This window comes from Aquila chrysaetos, chromosome 14 (assembly GCF_900496995.4).
Source record: "Aquila chrysaetos chrysaetos chromosome 14, bAquChr1.4, whole genome shotgun sequence".
Classification (NCBI taxonomy): Eukaryota; Metazoa; Chordata; class Aves; order Accipitriformes; family Accipitridae; genus Aquila; species Aquila chrysaetos.
The window spans coordinates 25240372-25254017 of record NC_044017.1 but is presented as its reverse complement, the minus strand read 5'-3'; the positions used below and the strand labels follow the sequence as shown (position 1 = coordinate 25254017).

General features: G+C 35.0%; 1 protein-coding gene across 5 annotated transcripts in view; it reads right to left on the bottom strand.

Annotated features, from left to right (window-relative positions):
* Positions 1-13646, bottom strand: part of DIAPH3 (diaphanous related formin 3) — a 249906-nt gene that overhangs the window by 94773 nt on the left and 141487 nt on the right. For all 5 annotated transcript variants that reach the window (XR_003926581.2, XM_030036634.2, XM_030036632.2 and 2 more), the window contains one exon: positions 11037-11166. Coding sequence is in view for 4 of the 5 variants with exons in the window: in XM_030036634.2 (XP_029892494.1) it covers positions 11037-11166 (130 nt within the window). In the remaining variant the exon portion in view is untranslated. The remainder of the gene's footprint in view (positions 1-11036; positions 11167-13646) is intronic.

Here is a 13646-nt window from a genome sequence, read left to right as displayed (position 1 = left end):
TCCTTATCTTGTGTGACCAGGAGAAGGAGCACAGCGTATGCGCCTGGAGGAGGGGGCCCCACAGAAGATGGGACTGTGCTTCTATCTTAAGTGGTCATGCCAGCAGGAAAAGAGGCAACTCCACAATGAACCCCCCAAGCTCACCGACTGATTCCAGAGAACCCCAGGAACGTGAATTGTGCATGTCGAGACCACCGACTATAAAAAAAGGGAGAACAAGTTCTCAGTGCGCGCCCTCCAGAACTGGATCTCTAGGCTGGCTGGACCAACACTGGACCCAGGACTGGTGAAACCGTTTTCTTCTCTCTTTCTTTCTTTCTCTCTCTCTTTTTCTTCTCTCTTTTTTACAGTCCCTACACCTCATCCTTTTAAACAAAATCCATTGACCAAGTCTGGAACTAGGAGTGGATCCAGCCGCCCTGGGCTCCTCGTTGAGAAGGAGTCCAGAAAGCAAGGGGGTCTGCTCTGAACCTCGTGACTCAATGGGAGGGCTCTCCTTCTGACACAGTTTCATGTTCCTTTTTTCCACTTCTTTTTCTACACCTCCCTTCTCTTTCCAAACAGCGGCTTAATGACATGATGCAAGGTTCATATTGATAAGTTCACTTGTAGTTGGGCAAGGTTATCTAGGTTGAATAAATGTTGATTGTTGAACTCCTCTGGTGTCGTTTCACCTTAATTCCGACAAAGGACATCCACGAGCCTGAGTCGCTCCAACCTTGGGACGCGACACTGAAGTCAACATAGATTTCATGGGGGGGAGGGGGGTTGAAATTAATAGTCAAAGCTAGCACATTAGTCTACTACCAATAAATTCATCTTCATTTTATGCTCCTCTCATTAACTTCCATGTTTGATTATTCTTTCCTCTATAAACTTTCATATCAGTAAGGTCAGATAAAGAGAGGTGTAATTGCCCAAATCATTCTTTTCTCCTCAGTGTCTTAAATATTCTGTAGTCACACAACATGACTATAGCCACAGCAAAACTTGGTAAAAAATGTACTTACTAAACTTTTAGTTCCATATCTCAGTTATCTCAGAAGGCAGAAATGGAAACGGGTATTTACAATATGAGAATACAGTACTCTGATTTCTTTTCTTTCAACAAATATCTATGGTGACATTTTGCTACCCTCTCCCCCATTCCCAGATCATTATTCTTGCTTAAAATTAAAGCAATATTTAATCTAGTTTTGAGACTATATCTGTTTTATCTCAAATCCTAGAAATAATTCTCCAAAGCAAAGCAATACTACTTGTGTGCATTCTCATTTATATTGCTGTAAACCTTCTGCTACTTTTTGCAACAGGTAGTTCAGCTGATATTTCAGAAATCTTACGTGCTGCCCACCCCGTATGACAATTTTCTTGGATGGATGCAATCTCCATATCAAGAGAATCTTCCTCTTGCCTACAGATATTTTGCTTCCCTTGTGTTATTCTGGCCCCTATATTCTGAGGGGAGAGAGTCACAGTGACAAGCTGATCTCTAGCCTGATGCAGAAAACTATACCATATTATTTAAAAAAAATATGAAAATATACTATTACTTTTGCCATTTGAACTTCAAACTGGACCGATGGACAGAGTTTACTGAATAATTCTGTAAAATTGCCAACGTATTATTGATACAGCATTTAAAAGTAAAGTTAAATTACAAAAATTTCCCCGCCCTATTGTCAGATAGGTTTAGAGCAGTAACAAAGAAATATTCCAGAGGCAATGTATTAGAAGGTTTCTGCAAACACCAGCAAAGACCTGAACTATCCATTAACAAGGGAATAAGAACTAGTTGGATATACTCACTCAGTGTCACAGACAACTGAAGAAACAATATTTATGCTTTACTTCTCCCAAGATGACGTTTCCTCTTGTCTTCTGCAGCCATTTTCTGGCTTTCTTGCCTTTCCCCCTGCCCCCCCTTCTTTGTGTGTGTGTAACAGGCATATACAATACTTTAATACTCTTGAAATCCTTTTTTCCCCAAAGTTCTGACAATGCCATTGCCTCTTGAGCCCTAAGACTTTCCCTTCTGTAGCCAAAGCAGACTCCAGTCGCACACATGAAAGAAGCAACTCTCTAAGCAGGATTTAATTAATTTTCTCCTATTTTGAATTCAAATATGAGCACACTAATGTAGCGTAATTGGTAAACAATACACAAGCATTTTTGTACCCAGTTGCCTAGTAATAACAGTACTATCATCAGTAGGAATAGGCCTCAGACCTTATACTAACTGTGCCCTATACTACCTACACAAGAGCCCTGGTCTGCTAGACTCATTATAAACTTCTTTTGAGAACCTCCTGGGTGAAATGCAGCCTGACACCACGTCTCTTTTTACAGTGTACAGTTTAAGCTCAGAACTTGAAAATATGGGCAAAAGCTGAAAACAGAAACCCCCAAATGACAAACAACTCACTGATGGTCAGTTATTCATCACTGGATTGCTACTGAAAGAAAGAAGCAGCTGCTAAGGCAAGGGCTAAAAATGGCCAAGCCATAGGATACGGCAGCTGCCCCAGCACGGAAAAGTAATATCCCTCGGTGTTGCACAGTACACAGTGATACGGTGCAGTGGTGGACTACGAGCTGCCAAGAGACAGAATCGTCTTATAAAAGAAGAAATCGAATTTTCAGGAGGGAAGAGAAAGACAACCCTCGCGTCAGTTGCGGCTTCCCTCACCCTCAGCTCTTAAGCCTCATCACCTCGACCCTTGGGGACCCAGACCATGAAGTACTGTGCTGAGTGCAGTGTATTGTATATTCACAGCTAATTTAGGATAAGATTGTTAATAACTAGTGATTAATAATGATTAAGAATGAACCATTAGCATGAAATGTTAATGAACATCAGTCTAGTAAAGTTTAAAATAAAAGTTTAAAACCAGCCAGACTTATCAGTCTTCTAAACAATGCCATCACTGCAAACTCTGACTCCCTGAGACAGATATATAGGTAGCAAGATACACAAGCCTACACATACATATATATGCACTTGCAACACTTCCCTACTAATTAAAATTAAGCTTTCTCACCTTCAAGAGTCTATACATCTGCACAATGTATTCAGCTTTTCTATTCCATTGCCCTTTCCGCCATTTTAAGGTTCCTCTTGCAACTGATTTCTGCATAACCCACTTCTTATTTTTTCTTTGTCTTTTAGCAGATATCTACATTTTTCCCTTATAGAGTATCAATATTATTTTATTTGTCTTAATCTCACTATCACTTAAAATGCTATACAGAAGTGAAATCTCTCAGTAACGTTCATATTTATACCCAGTTGAATAAAAATTAAATTAAAAGTACTGAACAGCTTTATCTGAATGCTGGTCTGCCCACAGATCAAACTGTCTACACGTTTAAATAACTGGGGGCTCAAGGATTGCACCAGGGAATAGCCATGATACTTAACTGTTGGATCACTGCAAGATGATAGAGAGCGAGCTACGTTCATGGACTACTGACATACTTCAATATCATATTAGAAATTGAAGCACTGTTTTGGTATAAATGTGCAAATATTCTAACTCTTGCTTAATATTTGATTTGCTAATTCATGCTTGTAAAAGATGCATATATTTCTATGCCCTAAAGAAACAGAATATTTCACTTACATTTTACTAGTTCATTGCATAATTATATCTTAAATTTACTTGCCAGATAACAGTACTGTGCACAACCTAAAGCCACAAACATTAAAAGAAATGAGACTATTTGCAATAAATACATAACAGTATTGCATATTCCATAATATTGCATGTTCCATCAGCTTTTAAAACCAAAATTTTTAGATTGTGAAATGCACTCACACGCACAAAAAAAAAAAAAAAAAAAAAAAAGAAGAAGAAAATCACAAGAAGGTGTGTTTAATTACTTATTTTCAGTAAGTTCAATTTATTTTAAAATGGTTCAGACGGGAATATGGCAAGTCTGTAGTGTGCTGATGTAGGACTTGTGTCCCAATAGAGCAGGCGTTGTTGATCCATTACGGGTATAAACAGGGGTGCAAAAAACATCAACAAACACAAAATTGAAGAAATATTTAAAGGTGTACTTAAACCACACCACCATGAATTTCTCTTTGCAAATATTTAATGCCCCTGGTATGGTATCTTAAATGCCGGAGTAGCACATTTTTATGTCTTAAATTGTACATTTCTGGTAAATAGATAAATATCTTTAGCCTAAGATTTTCAAGATTAAAAAACAAGCTCTCTTCAAATTTTTTCAAAAAACAGTAGCCAGAAAATAACATGATTTTTCGGTCTTGTATAGGAATCTCTTTCACACAGTTTAGAGCTTGAAATAGTCTTCTAAGTACTGCATTCATGGACAAATATTTACTTAATATCTTCCTCTATTGCTTAGTGCTCTATAATATTGTAACATTAATTGCTAAAAACATTACATGTTTTCTCAGTCTTTACAACAAAAAGCAAGAAAAAAGATGGCTTTTTAAAATTTTTATTCTTTTTAAATAATGGTACCTCAACACCCTTTTTTCCACATGGAATTCTTTGTGTGTCACTACTTTGTTACACTTCAGTATTTATTTTAAGTTTAATACCATTACTTTACAGTTAATGGGAATCTTGTTTGAAAGCCAAATCTAACCAAAACTTCAATTCCTATTAATGTTTATCTTTTGAGCCATAAAATTTAGTATTTGCTATTTTGAGTGCCACATTTATATAATCATTGTTATAAGCAATCTAACTCCAACTTAAAACATATAGTTGCTTTTTTCCACTGATGAAAATACATCTCAAGAAGGCAATTCTGTAACCTTAACTATTTTGACAGTTAGGCACATTAATCTTATTTCTAAACTAATTTGTACTTGTGGCAATGTAATCAAGTGAAATATTTTTCTGTTCTTTATTACCCCCATACCCGCACTTTAGTCCGTTTCCTGATTGTGATATTCTAACCCTCCTCTAACAACAGCGCTTAATTTTGTCTCAATGCCTCATTTCACTAGGACATTTCTACTCCTAGTAACAGTAAATATTTACTGAAGTAACAGTAAATCTTTAGAAATCAGCATAGGTACAACTGTTCCTGAAATGAGCAAGCTCCTTTACAAAATTAAGTACTGCATTCTTGTTTATACATTTATTTCTCTAATTCTCATTTTGTCTAACTTTGATAGCAATTTTCCATGGGGCAAAAAATCAAGTTATTTACTATGATAAAATTCCTGAAATTAAGTCCACATTTCTTTTAGGATTTTCTTCACTTGATGTGAGGAATGTTTAGTTTGTTTAGCTGCCTCTCGACTAACTTACAAGAGTAGACAATAGCTGTGGTAAAGCATACACTGGTTTCTTTCCATATAAACTAAGGCATAAGATATGCTTGATACCTCCCTTGGGTCCTGTCTTGATATGCAACCAACAGGATCACAGACCAAGAAACTAGAAGGTCTCATAGGTGCAAGTAATAGAGTGATTTTTCACTCAGAGGATAAACCCTGTGTTTTCATTGTAAGGTTGATTCCTGAAATTTTGTGACTATTATCAGATTACAGCCCTGTGTGTACCAGAAAGTTGCAACATAAGCCATTAGTCACATTATTTATTCTCTGCCATTGATGGAAATCTCTGAATATCTACTTTGAAATGTATTTCATAAATGTACATATAAAAAACATAACACAGATGAACTGTATACTATAAGTGAAGATACTTACCTAATAGCTGAATTAATTAAATTAACATCCAAGAATGAACAAGGATACTGTTCCTTTTTCAGCATTCTGAAGAACTCTTTTTACTCTCTTTCTGAAGAGCCACCAAAAGAGCCACCAAAAAATAAAATTCAGGTAACAGATACAGAATAAAAAAAAAGGACTTCTACAAATGGACCTCTGGTTGGTAGTAACTTTCCTGGTTATTCCTCATAGCCATTATTCTCGAAAACTGTCATTTAAGGCAGAGAAACATCTCATACATAACATTAAAAAAATTGGAAAATGAACTTTGCATTTAAAAAGAAAGGAATTCTCACCCCCCCCCCCATAATTACGATAAAATTGTTACCATGTTAGTCACAAACATTTTTCAAAGCAAATCTCTGAATGGGCTACCATTCCACAGTATGTATCTGCTATGAAAACTTAGAAACTTGTGTAATCTGCAAGGTAGTGGAATTATCTATTGATTTTGGTACTGGTTGAGTATAATACATTTTGGAGTAACTCATGAAGTTTGTAATGTTTTCTGAAAGCACAAAAAAAACCACCCAAACAAACACAACAATCCTGACTACATGAAAACACACACTGTGAATTTGCAACCTAAGACAAAATAGAAGCCCAAGCAATGCAAAGCAGAAAGTATCTTATGTAATAGTACTGAGAAATTTGCCATAGACTCTTAGAAATTCTGTAATAGGAAAAAACCACCTTTCCTTATGACATTCTCCTGGTTTCAGCTGGGATAGAGTTAATTTTCTTCCTAGTAGCTGGTATAGTGCTATGTTTTGGGTTTGGTGTGAGAAGAATGTTGATAACACACTGATGTTTTCAGTGGTTGCTAAGTAGCGTTTAGACTTAGTCAAGGATTTTTCAGCTTCTCATGCCCAGCCAGCAAGAAGGCTGGAGGGGCACAAGAAGTTGGGAGGGGACACAGCCAGGGCAGCTGACCCAAACTGGCCAAAGGGGTATTCCATACCATGTGACGTCATGCCCAGTATATAAACTGGGGGGAGTGGGTGTGGGGGGGATCGCTGCTCGGGAACTAAGCGGGTATCGGTCGGCAAGTGGTGAGCAATTGCATTGTGCATCACTTGTTTTGTGTATTCCAATTCCTTTATTATTATTATTGCCATTTTATTATTGTTGTTATTATCATTATTAGTTTCTTCCTTTCTGTTCTATTAAACTGTTCTTATCTCAACCCACAAGCATTACCTTTTCCCCCCTCCCCATTCTCTCCCCCATCCCACTGGGTGGCAGGAAGCGAGTGAGCAGCTGCATGGTGCTTAGTTACCAGCCGGGGTTAAACCACGACAGACATATAGATTGCTTATAGCATATATATTAATATTGTTCTCTCATGCTGTCCTAATATTTTTAAATGTCGTAGGTGGGGGTGTTCTGTTTTTTTAATGAATATAGATTAAACTTCATTTTTACAATTTCATTCCTAGCTTTAGAAAAAAAAAGTGAAATTAATTATCTATGAAAAAAACTGAATGAAGTTTCAAAAATGAGAAAATGGATAAGTTACTTGCAAAGCAACAATGAGTTAATGACTTTTAGAGGAAGGAAAAGCTGCAGTTCTATGTTGTTATTACAATATGAAAGGAAGACTCTATACACTGTTACCTGTAAGGTCTGTGTAAATTGGAGTCAATCAAATAAAACAGCAGCCTGGATAAATGCAATATAAATCTTTAGAATACCATAAAATAAGAAATTAGTAAAGTGTACTAAATTACCAAAATATTTCTTGTCTGGAATACTAATAGAAAAGCAGGAAAGTCATTATGTTTAAAAGAAGAGACAGCTTTAATTATATGAATCTTCAGGAACTGTCATATCAGTAGGCTCATTAGTGGCAATGAAAGTTCCTCCTGCTGATCTAAGAGTACGTAAAAAACAGGATTTGTTATACTTCAAAGCAAAAAGGTATCTTTAATTCATGTACTGTAACAGTGAATTAAGCCTACTGCTAGTATTACAAAAGTAAAAACTAAAACTTTAGCACATAATAGAAAAAAAACCCCACAAATTAAATACCCTGAAGTAACCTACAATTGCATAGGTCACATGTTCCTTGCTACTTGCCTGTCAAAGTTAGATTTTAAAAAATTAAAATTTATTTTTTGTAATGCAATTCACATATTGTGAATGTTTTATCATTTATAAAATACATGTTAGCTTCACAACTAACAGACCTTGTCACTGCTCTTAAAGTCTTGCAAGCTATGTTAACAGCTTACTGTATGATAATTACTGGACAATATTAATTAAGTGAAAGGACCAAGAATGTCTCTTCTAAAAAGCATAAAAAGAAAATGAGTTGCTAAACATTGTAATGTTCTAATGTTCACCATTTTGAATAAGAAATAACTTGAGAGAGAAGTTTTAAGAATGAGCAAGTACGAAGTAAAAAAAGATCCAACGTATGCTACAAATGGGCTGGCTGATACAAGGACAGTCATGTCAAGGAAGAATTCTGTAAAAGCATCTTTTAAGTAACTTGTTTTAAGAAACTTGTAGAAGACTCAACCACCACTTGGTGATCAAATCAAAACCAATAAATGCACAGTATAGTTCCATTTTTATACAGTGTGTTCAACTTAAAGTTTTCTGTTAATATTGTTCAAATGGCATTTACACATCTTTCTGCCACATTAATTTTGATTTATAATTTAAAGGACACTTGCAATTAATATCTTTATGCCACATATAAAATGGGAAATTATTGTATTTGAAGAAATGAATATGAAGACAGGAAATAAAAACAGCTCAATAAAAAAAATAGCTTGCAACTAAGGTATGGGAGAAAAGAATATTCTTATCAAACTTCATTGATTTAGTCTTGGGAATTACTTTTAAAAATTACTTCAGAGCACAAAGGAATGGCATTCCACCACCTCTACAAGGCCCTAAGCTTTGCTAGGACAAAAGGTAGCGAAAAGGATTTAGAAACAAATACTGGAACAAAATACAAACTATATGGTACACAGAAAATTCGAACATTATATTAGTACGATACAAAACCAGAAAAGAATGATCTATCTCCTCACCCAACAACTTTGACCAACAAAGCAGCATATATGTAAACAGAACCTTCCTATCAGATAACAGGAAAACCCCAGGCTGACTTCCTTCCTTCTGTACTATCAGCAGCCTGTAACCTTTAGATGTAACCTTTGGATCCAGTGGTTTTCCAAATTTACTGGAAGTCTGAACTGCCTCCAATAAATACAACCCAGGAGAGATTATTCTTGTTGTACAGTATCTTGGAATGGAGGAGATGCTCTAAGCCCTCAATACCCAAATTCTGTTCTAACACAACTAATATTTCTTCTGGAATAAGCATATTTGACTAGATGATCATCAAGATAAAAGATTTTTGATGACTTCCCCCTCTGTCACTCACTCTCCTTAGCAGCCATAATGATGCCTTGTAATATCTGCTGTGTTTTCCCAGCTCACTGTAAAAGCCTCAATGCAAATCATTCTTGGTCAACTTAGTCTTCATCAGCATATCAGTAAGTGACATCAGACCAGGTGAGTCCATTATGTCAGATATGGCTGATCACAACCACAGATTCACAGATTTTTTTGAACTGACCTTTTGGTAAGCTCAAGCAAAAATCGCCACCTCATTAAAAATTTACTGTGCAAAAGCTCGTGCATATTAAATCAACTTTCTTCGTAAAAATATACTTCTGCAAAAGTACTAAAAAGTTTAAAAAAAACAGTAATGAACTGCAGTCTTTGGGATGTGATGGATTTTCCAAAATTCCAGTGCAGGAGTCATCTTTCAAAACAAAATGAAATTTTGCAGGTAGGGAAACAAGTATAAACAAACACACTGATATGCTAATCTGTTAAAGACATCCTAATCCTTTGTCTTTTTCATACAGGAAAACTGAAATGCAAAATACACCTCAGAATACACTGAAGCAAATTCAATATATAAACTTGAAAATATGGTCATTGATTTCCATCCCACAACATACTGAGTGAGATCAAAGATTCATCTAGTCAATAGCAGACACCTAAAAAAGAACAGAAAGCCTGGACTAACTGATAATTTTACTGGCTACTCTTTCAATGGTCAGTGTTTTATATCTCAGAAGCTTTCCAGAAGACAATCAGCAGCTTCATATAAGATGACTGTCTACACTGAAAATAATGGCTTCTAATAAGGAACATTTTTCTGTCCGATACACAAAATTCAACCACAATACAGCCAATAACATACTAGTAAATCAAAAATCAGTGGCCAGTTAACACTGAAGGTAATGCATAAAATACTAAATTTATATACATCAGAAACTCTTTCTATTACCAGTACGAACAGTTAGATGAAGGGCTTGAAGCATTTGACAGCTATTTAAAAATACTTGAACTTCTAAGTGGTTATAATGCACCAACTAAAATTGTAAACTTTAAGAACCACGACAACAAAAAGCGAACTCTATGGGATTGACCACTACCTCAAGTTCTCTATCAGGAGCAGGTTTTGCAAAGCTGTAGTTTGTGGCAGGGAGAATGACTGAGGCATAAGAATGACACTGTACAAAGCAATACATATAAACAGTGATATTCTCCAAACTGACATAAACTAAAAAATTTTTAACTGAGACAGCCCACCCAATCTTCTTTTCCTGCAAGAGTAGGACAGTGCCAAGGTGGCATCAATTTCTAACTTCATGCTTACTCAGTTTAAATTACTTAAGCTGTGATAAAATATGGAGAAGGTACTCTTAATTAAGAAATTAACTGCAAAAAGACCACTGCTGCTTATAATGAGATTTACCATATTCTATACTGCATGATGAAGCAGTAAAAAGAGGATTTTATTTTTCCACACTTCCAATGCTACTGTTTCATGAAAAACATACACACAAGGAAAAAAAAAACCTGTTCTGATTCATGTTTAGAAAAAAAAACCAACATAAAATTAAGTGATGATATGACAGCCTTTCTGCATTTCTGAATTAAAAGACACTGAGTGTTTGTACTACACTTACCATATAAAAGATTGAGAGTTGGACATAGTTTAAGATCTGTTAACAGAAAAGAACTTTTAAAAGAAATCTATTTTGTACAATGATTCTAGAAGACATGTTAGAAGAAATGTAATGGGAAATCCTGTAGTAAATTTTAGAGGACTGAACAATAAATATCTTCAAGACCACTCGCAGCAGCTCAAATTACCAATTTATGATATAGACCACTAATGTCTATTTTTACAATAATGTTAGTAAAAAAATAAGCATCATCTCACATAAAAGACACTGCAATGCACTCAGAATCAAAACTTTTAGTTAGTTATACAAACCTTTGCTAGCTTTATCTAAATGCTGAAAATCCTCAACAAAATCCAGGACATCCTGATAGCTTTCCTCACACACTTCTACAAGAAAATGGAGCAATGTTGTTTTTTGATCTGCCGACTTCGTGTCCTTCAGCTAGAGAGAAAAAAATAAATGTTAAAACACTGAGAATAAGATTACTTCTGACTATTTTGATAATTAATATATATTACTAATTGTGAAACCAAGAAAGGTAAGAACAAACTGTTGAACTGGTAGAGCTCTTTTAAAGAAAACCCTAAATAACAGGCTGTTTCATTTTCCCCCTTGCTAAAAATCACTAGAAAGATCACATTAAATATTTTTTAATTCTACGCAATATTTGAGTTCTGTACTCAAAACCAGCGCACATTTCTCTTTTTAAATGTAATTATTTAAGCAATACAGGAATATTTGCAAAACTGTGAATAGACTCATGAAAGTGTAAAAAAAAAAAAAAAATCGGAGCTAAATCAGCAAAATCTAACAATACATGATGCACATATCCACTCTGTGATGTGATTTCCTTACGTGTGAAGCTAACTCTAGCCCAACAATATTTATGCAGTGGAAGCTGCAACCTCAACCTGCACAAGTTCTTGTTATCAATTCTCAATAGGGCAAACGAATTCATAGGCTTCATTGTTTAAAAACTTCCAACTTCAAAAATTCTTAAGCACAGTTTTCTTTCTGAACCCTTTATACATATAAAATTATTTTAAGCCCAGCCATTTTAAAACTTGCAGCTACTTATGTAAAAATACTAACAATTGACAAACATTCATTTATACATTTTTGTTGTAGTCTCCCATTTGAGCTAGTCTTTCAAACCATTGGAGAGATTTTTACAAATAGAAAATGACATCTCACATGAAAGTGTTTCTTCGCTACTTAAAAACTATTTCTGCATAAAACAATTTAACAGAAAAAGTATACATGTACATAGGCACACACAAAGTATGCACACATACTAAAGGGCTGCCACAATTGCACACAGACCTGTACATCTAAATATCGGGGGGAAAAGTCTTTAGTGCCAACTAGCTATTACAACTAGCACTAAACAAGTAGAAAACTCATGGTAGCTTGTTTCAACTTCAGGACTGTTCTTTAGTTTGGTTACCATGAAAAATACAAGTGATCAGCAACGCTCAGCGGTATAAGAGTAACTAGAGCAACAAGGCAGAACGGAAAAATCACCTTTCTTTCCAAAGAGGGTTCAAAACCAGACACAGAGCTATATGGGGATTACTTCTGAATAAGGAACTGAGAGCAAGATCAATCCCAATTTAAATATACATACAGATTTATTATTTTTTCAAAAATATATTACCACAGTTTTCCCATGGTTGCAAATTTCTTATAAAGAGATTTTTTCACACTTCTTGTGCTTCCCAATATCCTCAGAGATCACTTGAGGGGCATTTTACTGATCTGATTTAAAAACCAAATTAGAGCATACTGTTTGCTTTTTCCATACTGTATGTAAATTGAGAATTTTGGATGGTGGTTATCACTGAGGTTGATATTTCATACTTCACTGTAAAAAGTCAGTGATTATTTTCAAAGATCAAAATGCTACTATCTTAATAAATATGATGAGATATACTCTTTCAGAATGTATATGTTTTCCTTCAGATGAGTGGATTAATAATAATGTGAGACATAATTTTTTAAATAAACAGAAAATGGAACACACAGATATATATATATATATATCTCAAAAGCAAAAAATATATGATAGGGTCATTACTGTATGCAATGTTATAAAATAAGTTACTTCTACCGTGCTGGGAATCTCAGTGAGAAACATCTCAATAATTGAAACATCACACAATATTTCTACAATGTGACACTGCTTAAAATACAGGTAGTTAACAAAAGTTAGTTTTAAAAATAAACTAGTGTTATAAACATGCATATAATTTTAATATATCAGTATTTAATAAACAATTGAGTATTAGCATAGCAATATCATATCTCTCTTCTGAGAATATGCACACATGTTCTCTGATGCAGAAGAACTATTACAGTTCAATCCTACACAATGCAGGGACAAGGCAAGATATGGAATTGTCTTCTGCAAAGTGGATAGTCCCTATGGATAGTCAGGCACCAATGAAGAAGAGCATATAAATTGTATATTCCTCAGATATTACAAAAACCAACATCTTTGAAAGACAGAAGCCACTGTAAATTTCTCAAGTTCTCAGAACCCCTACTGAAAACTGATGCAGACAACAAAGCAGTCTGCAATTTGCAGCTTTCTAGTTTGGGGTCTTGAAGGAATATTCGTTTGGGTGGAGTTTTTTCCTATTTTAATACTAATATTTTTAATAGTTGAACCAGTTTATTATTCTCAGAACAGAGGAGATTAAGCATTAACCAAGACACTACACATAGTTAAGAAAATCCCAAAATTTACACATACATACTTTTACCTCTGTGTTTCCAGACAAAGTGATCTGTCTGTGTAAGACACAATTTCATAACCAGTGAAGGCTTGGCACTCACGGACTTCCTAAATGAGGCCACAATTGGATGAGGTAAATTAGGAATTGCTGACTAGTACCCTGATACACATAGGATAGTAAATG